General features: G+C 64.1%; 1 protein-coding gene across 4 annotated transcripts in view; it reads left to right on the top strand.

Moving 5' to 3' along the window:
* The first annotated feature begins 1,559 nt into the window (after window positions 1–1,559).
* Window positions 1,560–24,773, top strand: part of ARID3A (AT-rich interaction domain 3A) — a 35,721-nt gene continuing 12,507 nt past the window's right edge. Inside the window, exons 1-3 of one of the 4 annotated variants that reach the window (XM_033854977.2) lie at window positions 1,560–1,713; window positions 5,244–5,901; window positions 6,906–7,218. In XM_033854977.2, coding sequence (XP_033710868.1) covers window positions 5,510–5,901; window positions 6,906–7,218 — 705 coding nt within the window. In that variant the 5' untranslated portion in view covers window positions 1,560–1,713; window positions 5,244–5,509. The other 3 variants (XM_033854978.2, XM_033854976.2, XM_073803591.1) reach the window with 3 other exon arrangements.

Below are 24,773 nucleotides of genomic sequence, written 5' to 3'. Positions count from 1 at the left end.
GAATAAATTTAAATTGGCCCATTTTAGAGAGGGGGAAACTGAGACACAGGGAGGCCCATGCACGTGCCTGGGGTGGGGGAGGGGAGGCATTCTGAGGTTTGGCCCTTTGGTGGAGAGGGGGCTTTCCTGCACGTTGGAACTGATCTGGGGCCTGGCCCTTAAAGGGTGGCTTCCCTCTTCCAGCTCACCTGGGTCTCCAAACGCTCCCCCCTCCTCGGGCAGGGCAGTTGTTGCCCCTCTGGTGGCAGGGGCGGGGCAGGCAGCTGGGGTTGGCAGTTTAATAGCCTCAAGGTGGAGGCCTCCCTGCCACCTGCTGTCATTAGGCTAAGGGCAGCCCAGGGGCTGGAAGGCTGGGTAAATGAAAGGGGCAGGCAGAACTCTGGCCCTGGGCTGGGGGTGGCTCCCTTGCACCATCCCCTGGGCTTGGGAATTCCCCAGAGAGCGGATGGGGGCGGGTGATGTCCAGAGGGGGACTACCCACAGAAGATGGCAATGCTGTGCGTTGTGTGTGTGTGTGTGGGGGGGGGGCTGCACACAACCCCCCCTAAAGATCAGGGACTCTGGCCCCTCCCTGTGAGGGCCCTCTGGGTGGCCCCCGCCGGCCCTCCAATGCTCCCACTTGGCTCTTATCTGAGCTGGAGCCTGGGCCCCTGCGATTAGCTCGCAGGCGTGGCCTCAGGGGCTCACACCTCCCACCTGAGTCCACAACCCCAAGCCCACCTCCCCCAACCGACCCTGGGCCTCAGTTTCCCGCTCTCTGAAATGGGGACATTAAGAGTCTCTGCTACACAAAAATGTGAACCTCATGCCTTGGGCACCTGGCCGCACAACCGAGCGCTCTAAAAGTGGAAATTGTTGTTCAACTATTATTACCAAGAAGATAATCTTGTCTCTCCTCCTAGAAGGTTTGGGTAGTCAGGTTCCCAAGAGGTGATGGGAACCTCAGGTGGGGGTGGGTGGGCAGGGGTCAACAGGATTTCGAGAGGAGCCCTCCTAGGTATCTTGGACGCCCTTCCCCACCCCCACGCCTTTGACAGTGCGGTGCCCCCGCGCCTGGCAGCCCCGCCCTCTCCCAGACCCCTCCCCACCGTGTAGCGCCCCAATCGCAGGGCCCTCGCTCCCTTCCTCCGACCCCGCCCCGCTCTCTTTTCCCGTCGCCGCAGCTCCCTCCTTCCTTTATCAAGTCTCTAATCCCCATTTTACAGACTTGGAAACCGAGGCACCACTCTAGGGGGGTGAAGTCTCGAGTTGCTTAGTCTAAGGGGCGGGGGTGAAACTCTGAGCCCGGTAGGTCTATCCTAGGCGCTCGGTAAGATGGGGAGGGGGGGTCCCGGACCAGGCTAGCGTCCCCAAATCCCATCCAGACAGAGCCCCAACCTCCTCCCCTCCCTATCCCCCTGGGGCGCTCCCAGCCCCGCCTGCGCCCTCGGCATCATGTACGCTCGGGCCCGCGGCGCGCACTTTGCCCACTGTCCCTAGATAGGGGGCGGGGTATACCGCGTCCCTGTTCCCCTTCCCTTTTATTATTTATTATCATTTAAAGGGGCCGCGACGTGAAAATTTCCGTCCACTCTCTCCCCTTCCCCAGCACCCCTGTGCTAGTCGAGCGTCGTCGGACGAAGCGCGGGGGGCGAGGGGGCGTCCGGGAAGGCGGAGGGGGCCTCACGAGACCCCTCCCCGCGTTCCGAGCCGCGGCGCTGAATCACCGGCGAGGTATTTGCATCTGAGAGCGATTTGTCACCCGGTGATTTGTCTGCGGGGCGGTGAGCGCGCCGGTGGGGGGGGGGAGGGAAGGGGCGGGGGAGGCCGCGCGCGGGGAGACTTTTACCAATCGGGTCGGTGGGGGGTGTAGACGCGGACTCGGCTGGAGACTCGGTGAGTCGGCGCGCGGCACAAACCCGGCGGTGGCCGGGAGCCAACAGCGCGCAGCTCGCGGCCCGGGCTGGAGGCCAGGCGCGGCCGGGGCAGGGCCAGACGCCAGACGTGGGGCATGCGCCCCCCGAGTGGGCCCTGCGCCCCCCGAGCGGGCCCCGCGCGGTGAGGCTGGGGCAGGGGTGGGCCGGACTTTTAAATCGCGCGTTCTCTCCCGGGTGGGCGCCGCGCGCCCTGGAAGCCAATGAGGGGGCTCCCCAAAGTTGGTCAGGGACGTGGGTGGGGGTCCAGGGCCGGAAAGGCGATCCCAGTGGGTCGGAGTTGGTGTGGTTTTCTCTGCGACTCCATTGGAGATCTCACCCCCTGCCATATTGTACGGGGGCGGGCGCGGGGGTGACCGGGGGTCGCGAGCGTGTGCGCCCCCTCCCAGCGGAAGGAAGTGGTCTCTATGCGCGCGCGGGGGGCTGTGGTCGGGGTTGTTTCATCTACTCCCGTTGGAATTGGTGTTTTATTCGGGAGCCCCGAGGAGAGTGGGAGCGCCGGGTGGGGAGGGCAGTTCCCTGGCGACCCTCCCCAGCCTGGATGGTTTATTTATAAAGCGTCAGCTCTGGGGCAGAAAGGGGCCCCTGGAGGGGACACCACGGGGCCCGCGGCTGGGGTGGGCTCTGCCCGGGCCCTGACTCTCTGGCGGGGATCCCCGGGAAAAGCGCCCTGTGCCCCGTTCAGTGCCCCCCCCAGACACAAAAGCGGGCGCAGGAAGCTCGGGGAGCGCGCGTTGGTCAATTCCAACGTTCCGCGGACCCCGGGCGGCCGGTTTGTCAATAATCTTCCGTTTTCAGTCGCCCGGCCCGGAGGGGTTGCCCCCCCACCATGCAAATCGGCCGCTTTCCAAGAAGCCTTTGAAATCGGACTGGGGTTTCTGTCGTCTTATTTCTTCTCCCTTTTCAGTGTTTCTTTTCTCACTTCCTCCGGGCCGCCCCCTCCGGACTCTCCTAGCCCCCTCCCCAGCTTTCTGTCCCGCCCTCCCCCTCCTCTTCCCTTCGTGAAGTGAGGGCCCCCTTTCGCCACCCGTGGGCCCCAGCCTTGCACAACTCTTTAAATAACCGTGTTTTGCAAGCTCTGGGCCGAGCGGGTGACCTCTCTCTCCGGGAGGCATGGGGGGGGGAGGGTGTGGCCCCAGATCCCTCCCTGCCCCCCCATCCAGGTCCCAAGGGCCACCCAGCACCCCCCCCATCCCCGCCCGGTCCCTGCCAGGGAATGCCTCTCCCCTAGGGTTGTCATAAAGTGGGGGTAGGGCCTGAGGACAAAGGGCTCTTGGGGGGGAGGGGTCTGGAGGGGGTGGGCGTCACCAGCTTAGGGTTAATGGCGGCCATGGGGGGGGTGCCCAGGCTAGAGCCCAGGGGGGCTCCGGGGTTCCCACCTGCCCCCTCTACCAGCCCCAACGTGGTGGCCTGCCCTGCTCCCCTCCCCCATCCGTGGACCCGGAAGGGTCATTAAACCCAGCAGGCCTGTGTGTGTGTGTGGGGGGGGGGGGGGGTGGTGGCTTGAGGGGGCGTGGCTTCCTCTGGCCTCTTCCTTCTGCCCCCCAAAGAGGGGGGGCGTTGCCCAGAGCGTTTCCGTGGGGAGGGGGGGCTCATCTTGAAGTTGTCAAAGGTGGGGGAGGGGCAGCAGACCAGACTAGACACTGGGTGAGAAGTGTCCCCTCAGCACTTCTTGGGGCTGGTGGGGGGGGCGTGACCGCCTGTCCCCGGGGGTTGGGGGCTGGGTGCTGTCCTGCTGCCTCTAAGGGCAGGCTGTGCTGGTCATTCTCCAGCACTATGGCCTCTGAGAGGGTCTTTGTGCTTTGGGACCCCTGCCCCGCTAGATACTGAGGCCCTTCGGGGACAGGTCCCTCCCTACTTTCCCACAGGGACCCCCTACCTGCCCCCCCCCTCCCGCACTGCCCTTTCACCCATCCTGCTGGAAGACCCAGCACTGGGGACAGGGCCCCTCCCATGACTGGGGAGGCTGGGAGGGCCTACACTGCAAGACTCCCCTGGGGGGGGGCGGTCGTCAGGCTTCTCTTACCAGGTCACAGGAGGGGCCGGAAGGGCGGCCAGCCTGGTGACCCAGTGTCCGCCCGCTCCCAGGAGCCTCTGGCCGCTGGGCCCTCCTGTGTGTGGGCCGCCTTTGCCCCAGGAGCTGCTCAGGAGCCTTTGGGGATTCATTTGTTGGCTGGAGTGGCTCCTGGACCCTCCTGTGTTCTTGTGATGTACCATCCGTGGTGTCACTGCCGAGCCTGTTGGGTTCTGCCTAGTCTGTTTTATTGGCGGCCTGGGCGGGTGGGGGTGTGGCCTGGGCTTGGGTGAGTGGGGCTGGGGTGGGACCTGCATCCTCCTGTCCTCGGTGGTGCCCAGCTGTGCAGGGCTCTGGGACATCTGTACCCAGAGCCCGCCTGAGGCCCTGGTAAGGTAGGTTGGCAGTGGTCCGAAGGGACCCTGGACTGGAGGTAGAGCGCATTGCCTTCTGGGACCTTGGCCCCACTTGGGGTCCCAAAGGGCAGGGGAACTCCCTGCAGAAGGCACATGGGGGCCGCGTGGGAGGCTCTGACGTCACCCAGACCTGGGTTCAACTCCCAGCCTTGCCTGGAACCTGCTGTGTGTCCTCCAGCAGGGCAGCTCCGAGTCTCAGTTTTCCCCATCCGTGAAATGGGGACCATCCAGCCTCCTTCCCTAAGTCCAGCGAGTGCCTGCTGTGCTCCCGCCTTTACCATCACACACTCGCTTCATCCCTGCTTGGGCGCAGCGAGGTGGGTGCCATTCGGGCACCATTTTGCGGATGGGGAAACTGAGGCCTAGAGAGACTGAGGTTTAGGGATGGGGTGAGAACATGAGTGGGGAAGCTTTAGCCTGTATACAGTAGGTGCTCAATCTGGGTCGGCCATCGTGCTTGTGAGATGCCCGGAGCCCCCTGGGCCGTGAGCAGCACCTAGAACTCAGAACCGGAACCCAGAACTCTGGTGCCCAGTAGCTGGCTGTAGCCAATCAGAAGCCAGAAATGCTCTGTTCCCCTGTTTCTGTTTATGAAGCTATAATCCGAGGTCTTTCCCTGGGGTGCTGTCGTCCACTAAGTGTTTCTCTGTGGCCCAGACGGGTGGGGGCCGACTCGAGGCCCTCGGGAGTCCAGTGCGGGGTGCCCCTGCTTCCCAGCCCTCTGGAGGGTGGACAGAGTGGGGGCAGATGGGACGAACGTGCTCCTCCACCTCCAGGGAGGCCCCCAGGTTTGCACACTGATGGGCGTGGATGGAAACAATTTTCCCAGAGGCCTCTGAGGTCCGACCTGAGTGGGGAGGAGCCCAGGCGTGGTCTGACGGTCTCTCCTGTCCCCTCCAGGTTTCTGCCGACACGTGAATGAGCCACCCGCCAGCCGCCGCCCCCCAGTTCCCGGTGTGAGAAGGAGGCGTCGCCCGCCTGCCGCTGGCATGCCCCGCCAGCCCTGAGCCTGAGCCCGGCGGCCCCCGCCCCTGCCCCCCGCCACCCTGCACTGCCCCGGCTCCCCCGCGGCCCCCACACTGCAGTGCGGCCGGGCCCCCTCCCCCCAGGGGCCGCCCCCGCCGCCGCCCCGCCCTGGTGCCCGGGGCGGCCCGGCCCGCAGGGCCATGAAGCTGCAGGCCGTGATGGAGACGCTCCTGCAGCGGCAGCAGCGGGCACGCCAGGAGCTGGAGGCCCGGCAGCCGCCGCCGCCGCCACCCCCCGAGCCTGCGGCCGGGCCCCCGGCCCGTGCCAGGGCCGCCCCGGACGAGGACAGGGAGCCTGAGAGCGCCCGGATGCAGCGGGCGCAGATGGCCGCGCTGGCCGCCATGCGAGCCGCCGCCGCCGGCCTCGGCCACGCGCCCAGCCCAGGCAGCTCCGAGGATGGGCCCCCCGGCTCAGAGGACGAGGACGTGGCCCCAGAGGGGGCACCAGGCTCTCCCCCCGCACCCGGCCGAGGCAGGGAGGCGGCCGGCCTCCCCGAAGGTGACGGCCACTTCGAGGGCTCCGACGATGACCTGTGAGTTGGGGTGTGTGGGCCCCCCACGCCGAGCACTTGCCACGTGCCGGCGGCTCTCAGCCCTGGGGACACAGCCATAGAGGAAGGACAAAACCCCTGTCCTGCTGTCCACCCAGGACATACCGTTCTTTAGAACTTCCCGGGGGACGGTGGACATTTCTCCACCCGCACCACCCAGGATCGGGGCCACCCGTCTCAGAAGGCTGACAGATACTTGAAGTGTGGCCACTGCGGCTGGGATCTCCTCATGTAGCTTTATTTCACCTTAATTTAAATGGAGCTACTCACACGTGGCCAATGGCCCCTATCGCCTGGCGAGGCTGTACTAGATTTAGTGGCGGGGACAGATGATAGAGGCCGTAGCCCGGGTGCAACCTACGCAGAGTGAGCATCCATTTGCCCCCGGACGTGCCTCCCCGGGGTCTGACGCAGACCCTGAGCGGGGCGCTGGCAAAACCCCAGTGGGAGCCTTCTGAGAAGACGTTTAACGAGCAAAGCAGCAGGGCGATTGCAGGCTGTGATCGGAGGTGCCAAGAAAATAAAGCAGGGGTCTTGGGGAGGGGGGTGGCTGGGGCCGGGGTCAACTTCAGGCAGTGGTGGGTGGAGGTCTTCCTGCGGAGGTGACAGCCTCTGGGAAGGGCAAGGGGGAGCGGGGAACAGCATGCCTGGCAGAGGGAACAGCCTCAGCAAAGGCCCCGAGGCAGGAACTGGGTTGGTATTTTCAAGGCCCAGCAAGGAAGCCTGTGCGACGGAGGGGACGGGAGGGGAGACGGGGTTAGCAGGTGGGCAGGGGCTGGGGTTTATGCCCAAGGAGCACCTCTAGTTGCTCTGAGCTGATTGGGGACAAGGAGAGTAAGGCCCACGGCCTGAGCTGGCCTCCTCACGGGCGCTCTTCACAACCAGAGCACGTGGGGCTGCTCACCCACGTCCAGACAGGGAAAACGAGGCAGGAGGCGGCACGGGCCTCGCCCTCTCCCCTGACCCGCGCCCCGTGTCTGCCCCAGGAAGCCGAAGTGGGAGGAGGAAGAGGAGGAGCTGGAGGAGGATCTGGGAGACGAGGACGAGGACGAGGACGAGGACTACGAGGACGAGGGGGGGCTCGGGCCCCCCGGCTCCGCCGGCCCAGGCCCCGCATCCTTGTTTCCCCGCAAGGCCCAGCCGCTGCAGGCGTACCGCGGTGATGGCGGGCCCCGGGCTCTGGGCGGCCAGGAGCGCCCGGGGGCTGGCCCGGCCCTCCCCGGAGGGGCTGCCCACACAGTGCCACAGCTGCAGCCGCCGGACCACGGGGACTGGACGTACGAGGAGCAGTTCAAGCAGGTGGGCCTCGCGTCCTAACAGGGGCTGTGGGCAGTCGCTGCCAGGGGGTCAGACGTTCTCGTGGAAGCCACGGTGTGGGGTCGTGTACGTGGGTGGGACGGGCTGGCTGGTAAACGCGTGCATGTGGGGACACGAGGGGGAAGTTCAGGGGGCTCCATCTGCACCAGAGAACAAGCAGAGAGATAGAGCAAGGGAGGGGGTCCTGAGCAGAGGGACCGGGCCTGGGAAAGGACGAGGCTCCGTGGGGCTCATGGGTGTGGCTGGCAGGCGGGCAGGGGCGGGGGCTCAGGGGCGCAGGGCCAGAGGCCTCGTCCGTGGCGTCGAGTCTGGTCTCTTGAGCCTGTGGCTGGGGAGAGGGGGGTGAGCAGGGGTTGGCCGCGTCGGTGTGGACGGCCGAGCAGCTCCTGGGGGCTCCAGAGGGGTGGGGAGGAAGCGGGCCGTCCTGGTGCCTTCCCCGCGGGCGGCCAGGGCAGAGGAAGTGGCCGGGCGGGGGATCCTTTGAAGTTGGGCCTCGCTGGGCTGGGCAGATGGAAACCAGATGGCGGCCGGGGCGGCCGGCTGGGCTTGCATTCCAGCCTGAGGCCAGCTGGGCCCTGCCCCGACCTCCGAGAGTGGACGGTGGGGACCTAACCTCCCAGGCCCAGCGCCTGAGCCTCATCTGAGGCTACGGACGCGCCAGGCACATGGGAGCTGGGAGGTGGCCGTGTATGGCCTTGGGGCACCCTCCCTCCGTGCTGGCTTCCAGGATGGGCAGTGGGATCCTCCTGGAAGGACCATGAGGCCCAGCCGCCGTGTGGGAAAAGGGCACTGGGATTCTGGCAACCCTCAGAAAGCTCAGATAAAGTACAGAACTGGAAACTGGACACACAGCGTGAGAGGAACAAGCCAGGGGCTGTGACGGGAGGGACGGGGCAGGTATAAAGGCAGAAGGGGACGGTGCCCGCGGGGTGGGCACGGCCAGGGCAGCGGCCCCGAGGCAGGAGGCCAGCCTGAGGAATGGGCAGGAAGGTTAATCCCCTGCCCAGGCATCTCGGGATGGGTGGGGCTGCCTGGCTTCCGGCTGGGTCCTGGCACGCGGGCGGCAGTGCCAAGGGGTGGGATGACAGCCAGCAGACGTCATCTCCTTAGGGCGTGGCTGGCCGCTCCCCACGCGTGGCCCCGGCTGCCCCCTCCCGCCTGAAGGCTTTTCCTCTGCGTGTGGACCCCAGCCTGAGCCAGTGCCTGGGATCGGGGTCCCCCCGACCCTGCTCCCTGCCTCAGTTTCCCTCCTCTTCTTGAGGAGCTGCTTGTGGCTGGGTTGCCGTCTGTCTAGTTCTGCAGATAAGAAAACAGGGGCGAGGCATTGGGGGTGGGGGACGGGTTTCCCAGAACCGAGCTCTTGACGTCTGCTGGTGTCAAAATAACACAAACGGGAACCTCATGGGCGAGTTATATTTATGGACTCGCCGAATATTTGCCATCTGCCCTGAGTCCAACCATCAGGAAGCCCCAGGCTGGGGACCAGAGCCAGACACCTCCCACCCCCCGCCTCACAGGGTCACAGCCAGGCCAGAGGAAGGGACAAGGCCGCAGCCCCTGTGGGGTTGGGGGTCGACAGGTAGCCCCGGCCCCGCCCAGCAGCTTCTGCTGCGTGGCCCAACACTGGCGGGAGACGGGGCTTGGGTGGCCAGGCCAGGCGGAGTCCAGGGATCAGGTGTCCTGGCCGCAAAGCCCCCTCGGCCCATCAGGAACAAAGGGCCTCCAGGGGCCATCGTCCCGCTAGTCTTTGGACACGATGATGATGTCTCGAGGACTCCCAGGGTCAGGGCACGGTTGGGGAAACTGAGGCCCAAGGGGCCCAGGGAACCCAGGTCACACAGTCAGTCTCACGCTTACAGAGCGCCTACTGGATACACAGCTCCCCTGCTGGACTCAGAGAAGGTCCGTAAACAAACGGGGAGGAAGGGGTGAGGAGACGTGACCTGGCATCCAGCTGAGGATGTGGGGAGGCCTCTCGGGATGTGGCACTTGCTCCAGGCCCGGTCGGAGAAGGAGCTGGGCCCTCACACTGAGGGATGGTGGTGCGGCAGGCAGAGGAAACAGCCCGTGCAAAGGCCCCGGGGTAGGATGCAGCTTGGCTTGTGTGTGGAGGCCAGATGCCGCCGCCCGGCTGGGCCCTGCGGGGGATGGAATTGGATTCCAAGACGGTGGGGGTTGAGGGAAGTTGTGGGCAGGCGGGGGGCTGCCCTGCAGCGCCAGGATCCTGCGCCTGCCTGTTTGTGCCAGGTCCAGCTGCCAGCACTGCCCTCCCGCCCAGCTGGCCAGGCATCTGTGCGGCCAGTGTCAACAGTGGCCTGGGCTCAGCCAGCCCAGCAGATGTCGGGGGCTGTGTTGACTCTGGCGCCTGCCCCACCCCCTTCCTGGCACGTGGCAGCCGGGCCGGCCGGCCGCCTGCTTGGCACCATCACTGCCTCTTCCTCCCCGGTCTTGGCAGGGCCCAGGCCTGACTTCCGCCCGAAAACCCTCGACAGCCGTGAAATTCTGCCGCCGGCTACAGGGTCTGGGGGGCAGCCAGGCTGGGGAGGGGCCGGGAGCAGCGGGCTCAGGGCCACGGAATCTTTCCTTGAAAGCCTGGAACCTCGCTGCCGTGGGGCCCCAGGGACTCAAGCTGGTGGAGGCCAGCACTGGCTGGGATCGTCGCGTGTCATGGGGAGCGAATAGGATCTCAGCCTGCGGCCACCAGGCATGGCACCCTGGTGAAATCCTGGTGGTTTCCTGTTACCAGCAGGGCTGTGCCACCGTGGGATTTTAAGCAAGCGGAGTCTTAACTGCAGAGCTTCAGCCACTTAAGCATTTGAAGCTGTAGCTTCGATGATTCAAACGCCGGGGTTTTTATTAACAGCTTTATTGACTTAAGATTCACCTAGCACATAATTCAGCTGTCGAAAGCGCGATTTGGTGGTTTCTCGTACATTCGTGGGGTTGTGCAGTCAATTTTAGAACATGTTCATCACCTCAAAAATAAACCTTTTAAAATGTACCCTTTAGCTCTTACCCCCACCCCCTCTTCTAGCCCCTGACAAACAGGAACCCACTCTCTGACTCTGTGGATCTGCCTGTTCTGGACGTTTCCCATCCGTGGAATCACACCCTGTGTGTCCTTCTGTGTCTGGCTTCTCTCCCTGAGCATCGTGTTCTGGGGCTCCGTCCACGTAGTGGGAGTGTCAGGGCTTCACCCCTCTTTGTGGCTGAGTGATGTTCCATTCTACGCATGTATATCCTGGACTTTATTTACCCATTCTTTCACCCCCGGATACTGGGTCGTTTCTCCCTTTGGCTGCTGTGAACGTGCGTGTACAAGTCTGTGCGTGAACGCGTGCTTTCAGTCCTCACGGGCACGTACCCAGGAGTGGAGGCGCTGCGTCATGTGGTAACTCTGTGTTTAACCTCCTGAGGAGCTGTTGTTCACAGTGGCCGCTCCATTTTGCATCCCCGCCAGCCACACGAAGGTTCCAGTTTCTCCACGTCCTCTCCGACGCTTGTGGTTAGGACTTTGGTTCCAGCCGTCCTGGCGGGGTGGCGTGCAATCTCACTGTGGTTCCGATTTGCATTAAAGGTCGGGATGATTATCTTCCCTCCTCTCCAAGGTCGTGTCTGCTCCCCACAACTTGTAAATGAGCTCAGAGGTATAGAGATGACAGTTCTAGGTGGTATTTGTCGCCCAACTGTGCGCAGGCGGCAGGTGGAGCGTCTCGCGTGTGTCTCGTGTACCTTGGTTTCGTGATGAGGCGGGGGGCGCTGTGTTTGCCCCGTCGTACAGTGGTGGAAGCTGAGGCACGGAGCCGTCAGGCAGCTTTGCCCACAGTCACACGGGGGAGGTGTCAGAGCTGGGATTCGGCCCCAGGGTGTACTGGAGGAGTGGACAGATGGTGAGGGGCAGGGGGCACGCCCCCCTGGCTGCAGGTTTCGGGGGAGCCCGGGTGGCCCTCCTCGTCTGAAATGGAGGCGGTTGGTCCAGGGCCCAACAGCAGGGTGTCAGGACCCGGTGCCTGGACACACAGGCCCCCAGGCAGGAAAGGACCCCGCCCGTCCCCTCTCCCCTCCCTGGGCCTCCTGGGGCCTGTTGAATTCCCGTGGGTGTCCTCCTCCACCCCAGAGTGTGTGGCCCCGGAAATGGGTTCAAGCAACTTGGGGTGAAGCCCTGGGCCTCAGATGCATCCTCAGCAGGAGGCCGGGGTCACATTTTGGGTTTTTTTTTTTTCTGCTCTTTTCGCCTCACTTCGATTTTTTTAAATTATGGAAGGTACACATATATACATTTTTAAAGTCCTTTTTTGATGCCAGAAGTGACACTTGACACCATTCCGGTGGGGGATAAAAAGGGAGGGATTCCAGTGAGGCCTGAGGCCTGCCAGCCCCCTCTGTGACCTAGCTGGCAGCAGCTACGGTTTTCCCAGGCCTTTCTCTGTCCGTTTACACAGAAATGTGACGCGTAAGGTATCGAAGTGTGGTCTCTTGGGGGTCTGCCAGGATCTGCCAGACGCTGCGCTGGACGTACTGCTTTTCTCGTTTTTTCTCATAATTTTCACTCTGCATCTGTCTGTTTCATCAGAGTGTTTCAAGTAGCCGAGTTCTTTTTAGCCGTTGCGGGTTCCCTTGTGGAGCTGACACCAGCACGCTGGTCTGTTTTCCTGTTTCCCTGTTGTAAACAACACTGCAGTGAACATCTCTGGGCTCGTGAGGGTTGCTTGGGGCTGAATGGGGTGGGGTTAGGGAGCAGGAATTGCCGGGTCTCCGGGAAGAGGTGACAGATGGTTTCTTCATCCTACCTGGGAGCCCCCGGAGGCTGGGGGCCCAGAGAGGGACACACGTACTTCAGCCCTGAAGAGTCAGGGCTGAGCCAGAGGGAAGGCTGCCCAGAGGAATGGGCTTTGGAGCTGGGGCTTTGCAGGACATGTAAGAGTTGGCCAGATGGAAAGAGAAGGGTTAGGGCCTGCATCTTGGAATGGCGTGGCTGGAACATAAAGTGGGAGGGGTAGGGGTGGGCAGACATTAGGGCAAAGCAAAGGGGGGCTCAGAGGGGGGCCTTAGCATGGTTTAGTGCTGGGGGAGGGAGAGGGACGCTGGGAGAACCCTTCTGGGCTCCACAGTCCAGGCAGGAGTGGAAGAGGCCAGCGCTACAGCCGGTCCTGTGGGACCAGGGTGGAGGAGGAGAATTTTTTGGTGGAGTGTGTTCTAGGCACACAGGCTGGAGGTCAGGCACTGGCTTCTGAGCCCAATGACGTTGAGCCGGTTTGCTTGGGGCAGCGTGGGCTGGGCCCAGGCCCATGGGTCCTGCAGGCCAGCTCTGGCGCTGAGCGTCTTCCTGGGGCGCCGGGGTCCCTGGGCCCCGTGCTGGGGGCGGGACCGGTGCCAGGAAACCCCCCGGGAGCCCAGCTCTGCCCGCCTGGGACAGCGCCCACCTCATCAAAGCCACTGCGGCTGCTGGCGTGGAGCCAGATGGGCCGTGGCGGGCGTGGGGAGGATGCCGCCTGCAGCCCTGGCACTGTGCCCCCACCCGTGCCAGCCCTGGGAACCACACTGACTCAGCCGGAAGAGCCTTATCTGGCCCTGGCGCCGCCGCCCGGCTGCCCGGTCACCGCCGAGGGGTCACTGCCGCTGTGGCCTGGCCCCCCACGCCCACCGCTGCTCCCCACCCCGGTGGCCACCGCCAAGCGCCCAGCCCCTCCCCACGCTTTCTAATGACACACATGGTGCCGGAGGACGTGGTGCCCGGCGGGCGTGGGGTGCACGGGGGGTCCAGCCCGCTGACCTGGGTGAGCGCGTGTGCGTGGGGACGTGGTGGCTGCGTGGGGTCCCTGTGGGCTGGGGGTTCCCGTCTCGAGGGACCCCGTGTGTGTCGGTGTCTGTTTGCAGAGCCGGGGCTCTGGGGGCGTCTTGGGCCCCCCTGTGGTGTCCGTGGCCACGCGTGTGTCTGTGTGCATGGTCTGGGGCCACGTGGACCCATCTGCAGTGTCTCGTGTATCTGTCCCCTCAGGCGCCTGCTTGTGTGTCCCCGTTTCTGGAGTGTTTGTGCACGTCTGCGTGCACCCCCGTACGACTTGGCCCTGGCACGTGTGGACGTGTTGTGAGTGTGTCCTGAGGTCTGGGTGGCTGAGCTTGTGTATCCGAGCGTGTCGATCCCAGCGCTTTGCTTGTTCCACACGTCTGTACGGTGGATGACAGGTGACCCTTTCCCGTGGCTGTTTTGCGTGCACGTGGCTGTATGCTTGTGGGTCTGCAAGCACACACGTGTGTGCATGCACATGTGCCCGTGTGTGAGCCTTGCGTCCCCCCCCGCCGGCCCTGCTGGCCCCGTGTCTCGGGAATCTTGAGCGTGCGGTGGGGCCCATTAACCGTTAGCCAGAAAGTCACGTTGCCCCAGTCAGTGGCTTGAATCGGCGGCCCGGGCACAGGTCAGCTGCCCGCGCCCGTCCGCGTGGCTTCCCGAGCCGCCTTGCTGACGCAGCCCCAGGGAGCCGCGAGGTGTGACCAGGGCCTCAGGGGCTGCAGGGGGTCCCACCGCCAAGTTACATCCCTTCCTCCTCTCACGTGCTGTGTGATCTCGGACAGGGGTGCGCCCTGTCTGATCCAGAGGTGCAGTCGGGGGGTGCCGAGCAGGGCTCACGTGCTCTGTGCCTCAGTTTCCCCACCTGAGACAAAGACCCTTCAACCCACCGAGCCTTCTGATCTTGAGCCAGCACCCCCTGTGGTGACCTGGAGGGGCATTCCGGGCCCTCTGGAAGGCCCAGCGACCCCGTTTGCAGACGCCATCCACTGCTCCGGGAGGGTCCGGGGGCAGCTGGGGTTGTGGGCTGTGGGTGGGCACACGTGGGGGCGGGGCCGGCCCGCCCTCCTCTGCTCGCCCAGTTGCGCTCGGCCAGAGGACAATTGGGGGTCACGGGGTTAAACGGTAACCAATCTGCCTATTGAAGGCCCCAGCTCGGGACGCAGCCGTGCCCCTCGTCAGGGCCGGCGGGGGTCTCGTGGGGCCGAGGGGTGTGGCGGACACAGAGTCAGCGCCGCCTGCCGCCACCCCCGCCTTCCAGACAATGAGCAAGAAACAGATGAAACCCTAATTCCAGGAAGAAACCTATCGGGGGGCACGAATGGGCACGTCTGCCCAAAATCTCAGAAGGGGGACCTTGCTTGGAAATAGGGTCTTTGCAGGTGTGATGCAGTTAAGATGAGGCCACAGTGGAGGAGGGTGACCAGTGCCCTTAGAAATAGAGGAGGGACACACAGAGACAGAAAATGGCCGTGTGACGTTGGCGGCAGAGACTGGGGTGATGCAGCCACAAGCCCAGAGGCCCCCAGAAGCTGGGCGAGGAAGGGAGGACCCTCCCCCGCGCCTCTGGAGGGAGCGCAGCCCTGCCTCACCTGGATTCTGGATGTCTGGGCTCCAGAGCCGTGTAAGAAAAAACCCCTGTGCCAAGCCCCCCGGCCTGTTGCCGCCCCAGGAAATGAGTACAAACTCCAGTGAGGGCTTTGGGTCCCTGATCCTTGGGGCTCAGCAATGCCGGGCAGATTCTCAGGGAGCCTGCCCGGCCGTGGGGCCTCCTTAGGGGACCCCGACCGTGTGGTCCACGGGGTCATGGGACTGCTCTACGGCGCAGAGGCCGGGCTGGGCACCCGTGTGCGTGTGTGTCTGAGTCTGGGCCTTCCACAGGCATGTATGGAGTGCCTGCTGTGTACCAGCCCCATTCTGGGCACCAGGTATGCACCTGTGAACAAAGCAGACAGAAGTGGCCGCCCTTGTGGCCACGTAGCAGTGGGGGCCGGGTGGGTGCCTCGGCCGAGGGCGGGCCGTCTGGGGCCATTATCTGAGAGCCAGCCAGCGGACGAGGGTGTGTCTGTGTTTGTGTGTCTGAGTCTGGCTGGACGGGTGTGTCCATATGCGCCTGGAGACCACGCCAGGTGGTGGGACCTGCTGGGTCCGGGCAGGGCTGAGGGTCCACGTGTCGGGGTGGGAGCATGCGTCCAAACAGGGCTGGGAGGGTCCGTGTGCAGCCATGGGGCAGACCCGGGTCCATGCCACGTAGAGGTCCAGGTGGGGGGGCCATGTGGTCTGTCTGGGCGGGGCCCGGGGTTCTCTCAAGGCGGGGGTGTGCCTCCTGCTACTGTCCCTGGGGGTAGGTGGGGCATCTCTGTCCAGGCTGGAGTGGCCGTGGGCCCTGGGGCTGTGTCACATTCTCTTTCTGCCCCGTGAGGGGTCTCTGAGGGTCCCCGTGGCCACCCCAGCCTCTGCCCTGTTAGGTTATGTCCCCCAGCCCACCACCCCATGGCTTCCAGTGTGGGTCTTCCGGGCTTGTGAGGCCCCTACCCAGGGGGTCGCCCCCAGCCCCAGGGGCTGCCAACTCTGGTCGGGGTGGGCCGCCCGCTCCTTCTCTTTTTCTTTTTTTTTTTTTTTTTTTGTGGTACGCGGGCCTCTCACTGTTGTGGCCTCTCCCGTTGCGGAGCACAGGCTGCGGACGCGCAGGCTCAGCGGCCGTGGCTCACGGGCCCAGCCGCTCCGCGGCATGTGGGATCTTCCCGGACCGGGGCACGAACCCGCGCCCCCTGCATCGGCAGGCGGACTCGCAAGCGCTGCGCCAGCAGGGAAGCCCTTCCTTCTTTACTTTATCCCCCCTTTTAGGACGAGCTCCGTTATGTTGTTCCACGGGGCTCTGACTGGGCCTGGGGCCTTGCTGGAGGCTGGAACTCGTGTGACTCCCCCAGGCCACCCTGCCTGGCATGGGGGAGCCGGGCCTGGAACTTGGCCGGGGACAGACGGACCCTCTGTCCTTTTCCTCTCTTCTTTCCGATCTCCACCCTCATCTGCCCACCTGCCCCCATCACCCTGTAATTACTCCCAGCTGCCCTTTTCCCGTGAGTGCCCAGCGGACGGCATGCGTGGGCCTGGCTGCCACCCTCTCCCGGCCTGGCGGCCCCTGCCTCAGCTGGCACCCTGCCCGGCCGACGGCCTGCCCGGCCCCTCCCTGTGTCCTCTAGCTGGCGCACGCATCCACCAACAGGGTGCCCAGTTCTTGGACGAGAAGTGGGGCCTGAGGGCACCTCTGGGGCGCGGCTTGCGGGATCTTAGTTCCCTGACCAGGTATTGGACCCGCATCCTTCGCAGTGGAAGTGCAGGTTCCTAACCGCTGGCCCACCAGGGAGTCCCTGAGGGTTATTCTTTTCTTCGATGCCATTGCCGTCTGGGGGGAGCCCAGCCAAGCTGGGGTGCGGGTGGTAGCTGCTCCTGACACCCTCCTTCTGGGCACCGTTTCCCCGTCTGGAAAACAGGGGCAGTGTCCGAGCTGGTGTTCTGTTGTCATCACTGTCGGTTACCGGTCACCGAGGGTCCTGGTGGAGGAGAGCAGGCGTGGTGGGCACCAGCTCGGCCCCCGGGTGCCCAGCGTGGGTCTCGTCTGTCCTCCTCATTCCCTGCAGGAGCTGCTCCCTGGGCGGCGGGATGTTCCAGGAGCAGAGTCCCCCTCTTGCGGTCGGCGGGCGGGTTTGTTGGCAACCTGAGCCCGCTGGCCGCCGCGGGCAGGTTCTGTTTTACCATCGGCCTGGAGTCTGGCAGGGGCTCCTGCAGGTGTGCCGGGCGGGAACCCCCAGCCCTGAGCCGTCCAGGGCCCCTTCCTCTTGACTCCTGGGCGGGAGGCGGGAAGCACCCCCCTTCCTTCCTGTGCTGTCTGGGGGAGGCCCGGGGACGGTGGGGACCCGGTCAGCACAGCCAGGGAGGGGCAGCAATCAGCTCTCTTATGCTACTGCACTTCCTTCCCGCGAACCCGGGCTGGGAGTGACGGGGCCCTCGCTCCCTGGGCAGGTGGATCCTCACGCACAGCCGGACCGCTAGGAGAGTCCCTTCTGGTGCTTTCCCCGCTGCCGGCGGCTCTTTTGCAGGGAAACAGGGCTGCTTCCTTTCAGAAGAAACCCCATGGTAGGAGTTTTAATCCCCGGGCGCCAGGCTCAGAACCCTGAGCCAGCAGCTAAGTGGCAGCTAGACAATCGTCCTTGGGTTTTGGGGGCCTGGAACCCCCAAACGAAACGCCCTGAGAGCAGCATGCAACATCGGGTTCGTAATTGCTGGCGGGAGGGAGGGAGGGAATGAAGAGGGAGGAGATTCTGGATTTTTGGCTGTCTGACTCCAAAGCATTTGCCCGGTGCCCCCTGAGTGCCAGGCGGTCTCGGGCAGGGTCCCACCCCCAGCCCCACAAGGCTCTGAGGTGGTCCAGAGGCACCAAGGGGCTCAGTACTGGGTTCGAGTCCAGCTCTGCGGCCTTCTCTCAGCACCTCGGTTTCCCTGTCTGTGAAATGGGCTCCCATGCAGATAGCAGTCTGCTCAGAGCCAGGCCTGTGGGTGGGGGCTCCCAGGTGGATGGGAGGCGGCCCGCCCGGATTTGCATGTCGTTTGCATGCCGCAGGGCAGCTGCCTTCCTAGAAGTTTCTCCTCATGGTTCCCCATCCTGAGTGCGTCCTCAGTGCTGGGCCTGCTGGCATCCCCAGCTGTGACATGGAGCTGGCGGGTGACAAGCCTTGTCCTGCCACCAAGGTGGCTCCTCCTCCCTGCCCCCCAACGCCCCACCCATTTTCCTGGAGCCAGACTCTTCTCTCTGCGCAATCTGTTCCCATGGTTCCCTCGTCCCCCACCTGGAGGACCCAGGTGCACCCTGCCCACTTCACAGGTGGGAAGACTGAGGCTCCAGGAGACCCCAGTTACATGAAAGGTTGACCCAGAGACGAGGGCACTTCCCCGGAACCTCACCACCTGGAAATCCAGGAAGAAGCGCCTTTAATCGTCAGCTTCGTGGTCAGGCTCTCTGACTTGTTTCTGGAACCTTTATTAGTATTTGTTCCGTGGGGGGGGGGGGGGGTGCCGTGTCTTTTCGGAGAGGGGGCACATGCTGGTTGGTTGGGGGTGTGGGGGTTGGCCAAGCTGGCAGATGTTTCTGCCTGGCCCAGAATCACTTCCCCAATTTCCTGCAGGCCCAGTGGGGGCCCCTGCAGCCCTGGAGCGCTGACGGGAAATGAAAGGGCCATGTGGCCCTGCGTCTGGCGGGGGTGGGTGGCCTCAGGGGTCAGGTGCGCCAGGAGGGCACTTGTGGGAAGAGCCTGAGGTCGCCCGGTGAACACTGATTAAGCCCCTACTGTGTGCAGCAGCAAGCAAGGCTGCCCTTCCCCCATCCTGCCGCAGGGATGGCCGGCTCCAAAGACGCCCCCCTCCCTCACCACCTCCCCCTGCCCGTGTGTGACTCCTGCTGTCCCCCTCGCAGGCCTGGGGCTCCCAAGGGTTGTCTGGGTCTCTCTTGGGCATCCAACACGGGCCTTAACATACAGAAGGTTGGGAATTCCCTGGCAGTCCAGTGGTTATTAGGACTCTGCACTTTCACTGCTGTGGGCCCGGGTTCAACCCTTGAACTAAGATCCCGCAAGCCGTGCACCGCAAACAGTTTAGTGCAGCCCAGGAAAAAAAAAAAGCATACAGAAGGTGCTCAGTCACGGCTGCAAGATGGATTGACCTGGCCGCAGCCCCGAGGGCTTGACAGGGAGGGTTCCAGACTCCGGGTGCTTCCGCCCCACCCGGCCTCCCCGCGCCAGACTTCATCTATCCGTCCATCCATCCATCCATCCATCCATCCGTTTGTCCCTGCCCCGGGGTGTCTGGGGAGGGGGCGAGAAGGGGCAGGAGCGCACCCTCTGGGCTGGGCTGCGGAAGAGGATGGTTACAGCGGGGCTACAGCAGGGCGGCACCAGTGCCGGACCGAGACCCGCACGGAAGCCCCTGGCCGCCTCAGTGGGCACGAGGGGAGGGGCCGTGGGGGATGTGGGTGCCGCCCCCGCCCCACCCGTGCCCTGCCCCGTCCCGTCCCCCAGCCCTGCGCGTGGGCGTTTCTGTGAATGGGGGAGGCTGGTTGGCCCCCAGGGACCCAGCCCCTGCCCACCTGGGTAACGGCTGCCAGCGCTGAGTCATGGGGCGCAGGGCCTCCCAGGGCCCGATAATGTGAGGAGGGGCTTTATCAGCTGGGGTGGGGCCGCCAGGAGGGGGAACCAGGTGGGGGGACCGGCAATGCAGAGGCCCCGGGCAGGAGCAGGCTGGGAGCAGCGAGGGACCAGTGCTGGGGAGGGACCAGGTGCAGGCATCTGGGGGGCCAGGACCACAGCCTGGCAGGCAGGAGGTCTGGCTTCTTCTGACAGCAACAGGGAGCCAGGGGCCTCCTCGGAGCAGGGGAGACACAGCCTGATCTCGATGTAAAGATTAAAAGCTCCCCAGACTCTCCACCCTGGGGGGCTGCAAGGAGGAAGTGTCATCCTATTGTTCTTGGGTGTTCTGTGGGGGGACGTTGAGGGATAAAAACCAGCTGTGCGGGCTTGTCTGCTCTTTCAGTGCAGTTTCACTTTGCTTACAGGAGTTACAATGAATCAGTTCTTGTCCAAAGCCCAAAGAATATAGAAATAGTGAGATTGGTAATAATAGCCAAAAAATGGAAATAATCCAAATGTCCATCTGTGGTGAATGGATAAACAAATGTGGTCCATCCACACACGGGAGCATCACTCAGCCGTGAAAAGGGGTGAAGCCCCGACACTCGCTACCACGTGGATGGACCCTGAGAACACGATGCTCAGTGAGAGAAGGCAGACACAGAAGGACACAGGGTGTGATTCCACTGATGGGAAACGTCCAGAACAGGCAGATCCCCAGAGACAGAGAGTGGGTTCCTGGTTGTCAGGGGCTGGGGAGGGGCAGGGGGTGACTCCTGATGGGGACGGGGCTTCCTTTGGGATGATGGAAGGTTCTGGCACTAGATAGGGGTCGTGGTTGCAGAACAATGTTCAGTGCACCAAAGGCCACTGAATTGTTCACCTTAAAATGGTGAATTCTGTGTTACGTGACTTTCACCTCCGTAAATATTTTTTTGAACGATCCAGGACCAGGTAGGTGAGATGAAGGCCCTGAGGCTCCCGGGCGGCGCCAGCCCTGCCTGACGCCTCACTCCGCCGTTCATCCTTGTCCGTTCCCAGACCCCCTCCGAGGGCCAGGGTTCCAGCGGGGTCCCCATGGTCCCCACATATGGACGGTGTCTGTTCCTGCCGTTCTGGCCGTGGGGGGAGCCATCCTTCTCTGGTTGCCCATATGAGCCGTATTGGACACAAGTGCAAAAACGGGCCTTTTTCCGGACTTCCCTGGCGGTCCAGTGGTTAGGACTTGGGGCTTCCACTGCAGGGGCCCCGGGTTCAATCCCTGGTCGGGGAACTAGGATCCCACAGGCCACACGGTGGGGCCAAAAAAAAGAAAAAAACCACGAGGGGGCCTTTTCCACCTGTTCCCAGCTGTGGGCCTCTCCCTGCCACATTGGTGGCTGCCAGGGACAAGGTTGTCCCTCTCTGGGGCTGGGGGGGTCTCCAGTCGCCCGAACGCTCCAGGTTTCTCCTGATTTTGTCCCTGTATCTGCCGTCCAAGGACATGGCCTCACTCCTGGAGTCCCCCTGCCGCCCAGTGGCCTCATGCATCCGAGGTAGGGCCCCGCGGACTTTGGAGCCGCCTGGGTGTCGGGAGGGGGGCTGAGCGGACACCATTAAGGGGGCAAAGTTCCTCCTGGGGGCCCTGGAGCGGGTGCTTTCTTTACAGCTGGGGCCCCTCGGCCTTGGGCTGGTCGCCGCCCTGGGCCCGTGCAGGCTGGAGCTGGGGACACGGTGCCAGGGAGGGGTCTCCCGCGTGTGGGCGGCCCTGGGGGCGCCCCTCCCCCCTGCACCAGGTCCCCCCTCGCGGTTTGATGGAGGCCACGGGCCTGTCCTCCTCTTTCAGGCTGGCAGGTGGACCCAGGGCACGCGTGGTGCCCTGGCTCCCGAGGGGTCCGCTGTGCCCGCAGGGCGGCTTCGGGGGAGGGGGCCCCACCCCGGGGGCCATCGAGGCCTGGTCCGCAGCACAACCCGCTGACCTGGCTGGGAGCTCCTCGAAGCTGGTGGTAGTGAAAATGCTCACCTTTCGCCACAAACAAGAATTTCCTGTTTGCCCCTCGCGCACCTGGGGGAGGGGAGGTTATCTCACTTTTGCCTCCCTGGCCCCTCCCCCGCCTCCCCTGCCCACTCCCTGACCCGGAGCCTGTCCTGCTTTATCTGCTTCCTCCTTGCAGACTGTCCCCTCCACCCTCTGCGGAGGGGTGGGTGGCGGGGTCCCTCGGGGGACCCCCTCCTCTCCCCACCAGCCTCCCCCTCCCACCTGGGCTGGGCCCAGAGCGAGGCAGGTGGCCTTTTGCGCTCATCATCCTCCCGACGCGGTCGAGGGCCCACTGAGAAATCCATGTGTGGCATGAGGCTGGGTGGCGCCTTTGCTGCAAAGGAAACTGAGGCAGAGGCCGGGGTCAGAGGGTGAGGAGGGGCTGGGAGGGGAAGGAGGGAGCCTTGCGGAGATCCGGGGAAGTGCATTCCAGAGGAGGGAGCAGCAGGTGCAAAGGCCCTGAGGTGAGGGCCTGTGGCTTTTGCTCAGAAAGCATGACAAGGCCCAAGGGGGCCGAGCAGAGGGAGGTGAGGGCAAGGAGGTGACAGGCCAGTAGTGACCGCAGGGGAAGTGGGATCCTCGATGGGGGCAATGGGAAGCCATGGGAGACTGTAAGGCGGGGGAGAGTCTCTCCCGGGCTGCCCGGGAAGGCCCCTCTGGCTGCTCAGCAGGGGTGGGGGCTTGGCTCTGCTTGGTCTGTGCCTCAGTTTCCCGTCTGTGAAGTGGGTGGTGCCGGGGAGGGGAAGATGGACACGCGGGCAGTCCAGCCTTGGTAACTAGCGGATGGATGCCCTCCGTCACTGGGTAGGGGCCCAGCCACAGCAGAGACCGGCGGAGGGGCCTGTCCCGGTGACCCCGCCCAGCAGGTGGAAAACGGGAAGGGAGGTGTGTGCTTGGGAGCCTCTGTGGGAGCCCCCAGCCCGGGCCCACACGTCCACACCCACATCCTCGGGGTTCTGTACCGCCTTCACAGATGTGGCTTGGGGAGGACAGGCTGTGAACCCAGCAGGGCAGACTCCCAAGTGCCCCCAAGACCCTTGTCTGCCCGACGCCAGGACGCAGGTGGCCCGAAGTGTGGGTTGTGCACGGACACATCTCGGGTTTGGGAAAGGATAGGGGTTCCCACCCCCACGTTGCTCGGAGAAATCAAGGTCCACCTAACGAGCATTTATGAAGCAGCTGCTGGGCGCCCAATTCTAGATCCTGGCGACCAAGCAGACAAAATCCCAAACACCCTACCGGGGCAGGTGGACAGGAGACCATACCAGTGTGTCAACCCATGTGGCTTGGTGGTGCGGGGGAATGGGGTACATAGGAGAGTCGCCTGTAATCGGTGCATGTGCTCCAAGTGAGAGCACAGGCACGCGGGGCTTCTCTCCAGGGCGACGTGGGAACAGAGACCTGGGCGACAACGGGGAAGCCCGCGGGGACAGAGCTAGGACAGAGCCAGGACGGCATTCCAGGAGAGGAGCTGCCAGGTCAAAGGCCTGGAGGGGGGACTGCGGCCCCTGGCGGGTTTGAGAAGCAGTGGGAAGGCTGGTGAGAGGTCAGCTGGGAGCGGCCCTGGCAGGTCTTCTGGGACCCGTGGCTGCAGAGAGGCGGGGTGTCCTCAGAACTGGCGGGAGGTGGAGGTGGCCCCGTGATCAGAGCGCCCAGTGGCCCCGGGGAAATCAGGCTCTGGGGAGGGGAGACTGGGGCAGTTTATCTGGGGCCTCAGCCCAAGGCGGGGGTGTTTCCTGAGGTTTTGCCCAACCTCCAGCCTGGGTTTGCAGCTCGGGGTATGACAGTGCCTCCTGGTCCGTCCAGAAAGGGTCAGGGTTTCAGCCAGAGGGCCCAGGTGGGCCCGAGGCCTGGGTGTGGCTCAGGATCTGTTGTGGCCCAGCTGCGTGGCTTGAGAGCCTTGTGAGGACAGGCAGACGGGCCCAGGGGCTCACGAGGGGAGCCTGGACACCACCACGGGGGGCCTGGACACCGCCCCCAGCTCCCCCATCCCTGAGGCCTGGTGGGCAGCCCTAGCTGGCTGGCCAGGGCAGGACACACCCTGCAGGGGTGCGGAACTTGGGCCCAGAGCCCCATATAGCTGGGGCGGCCTTTACTGCCCGTCTTTGTTGTTGGCTGCCCACAGCAACAGCCATTAATTCTTCCTTCTCTGTCGGCAGCCTGCCCACCCCCTTTATGGCCTCGCTGGCCGCGCCACGGCAGCCCGCCCACCGTTTGGCCTGGGAGTTAACGGCCCCCCACCAAGCCAGCCCACCTCTGCCCAGCAGCTGTTCTCTGCCCTGAGCCTCAGTTTCCCCACCTGGAATATGGGGGTCCTGATGGTTCCAGGAGCTCAGGGTGAAGCTATTGTGTTTATCACCCACTGTCTCTGAAAGATGGGGAAACTGAGGCAGGAGGGGCACTGTGATCTCTTGTGGGAGCTGGGCCCAGGAAGGGCTTCATGCCGGGTGGACCCCCCTCCACCAGGGTCGGGATCTCAAGAGAGGAGATGTCGCCCCCTCGTCAGGAAGGGCTTGAGGTTCGGTGGTCCCCGGTGAGCTTCCTGGAGCGGCCATAACAAATGACCACAGACTGGGCAGCTTAGAACAGCAGGGATTTACTCTTAGTTCTGGAGGACTGACGTCTGGGGCCAGGGGATGGCTGGGCGTTACTCAGGCTCCAGGGGACGGTCCTTCTTGCCTCTTCCAGCTTCTGGGGGCTCCAGGCGTCACCCCAATCTCTGCCTCTATTTCCCCATGTGTCTCTACGTCTCTCCTCCTCTCATAAGGACACCAGTCACCCTACTGTGGGACCTCATCGTAACTAATGTCATCTGCAGAGACCCTATTTCCAGATCAGGTCCCATCCTGAGGTTCCGGGTAGATGGGAACTTGAGGGCAATTCCCCACAAGTCTCTCTGATCTTCTGTGCCCAGCCTGGCCCACGTTGCGGCCGAGAAAATCAGGGTTCACTCAACGAGCATCTATTAAGCAGCTGCTGTGTGCTCAGCCCCATTTTAGACTTTGAAAACAGAACAGACGAAATCCCCGACGTTCCAGCCGGGCAGACAGACAGGAGACTGGACCAGGCTGTGAATCGTGGGGATCTGATGAAGGGGCCGAGGGGCGCACACAGTGCTGGGGGCTGTGCGGGCAGGGGGAATGGGGATGGGGCAGGGGCAGTGGAGGCGGCCCAAGCGGGTGCACGCCCACGGGAAGGTCCACCTGCAGGCCCCACACCCCTCAGGCAGGAGGAAAAACGGGGCCTCCCTGGCCACCATAAATCAGTGCAGGAATGCAGCTGGCCAGCCGGCCTCTGGCAGGGTGGAGACAAAGGCCCGGCCTCGACCACCCAGGTCTGGGCTCCTGGCAGCCGCCACCGCCCCCCGCCCCGGCCTGTACCCTGCGTGCCCCACTATCTCTCCATTACACAGATGGGGAAAGTGAGGCCCAGAGAGGGGCGAGGTGGCCGAGGGGTAGCCAACCCGAGGACCCTGCCTCCCCAGGCCCGGGGATGTCCCATACCGCAGGAGCTGGGCACCAGTGTGTTCTTGGGCCCTGATGACCGATTGTCT

The sequence above is a fragment of the Tursiops truncatus genome, chromosome 3, assembly GCF_011762595.2.
Source record: "Tursiops truncatus isolate mTurTru1 chromosome 3, mTurTru1.mat.Y, whole genome shotgun sequence".
Lineage (NCBI taxonomy): Eukaryota > Metazoa > Chordata > Mammalia > Artiodactyla > Delphinidae > Tursiops > Tursiops truncatus.
The sequence above is the reverse complement of the archived record's forward strand: the minus strand, read 5'-3'. Positions and strand labels throughout refer to the sequence as shown.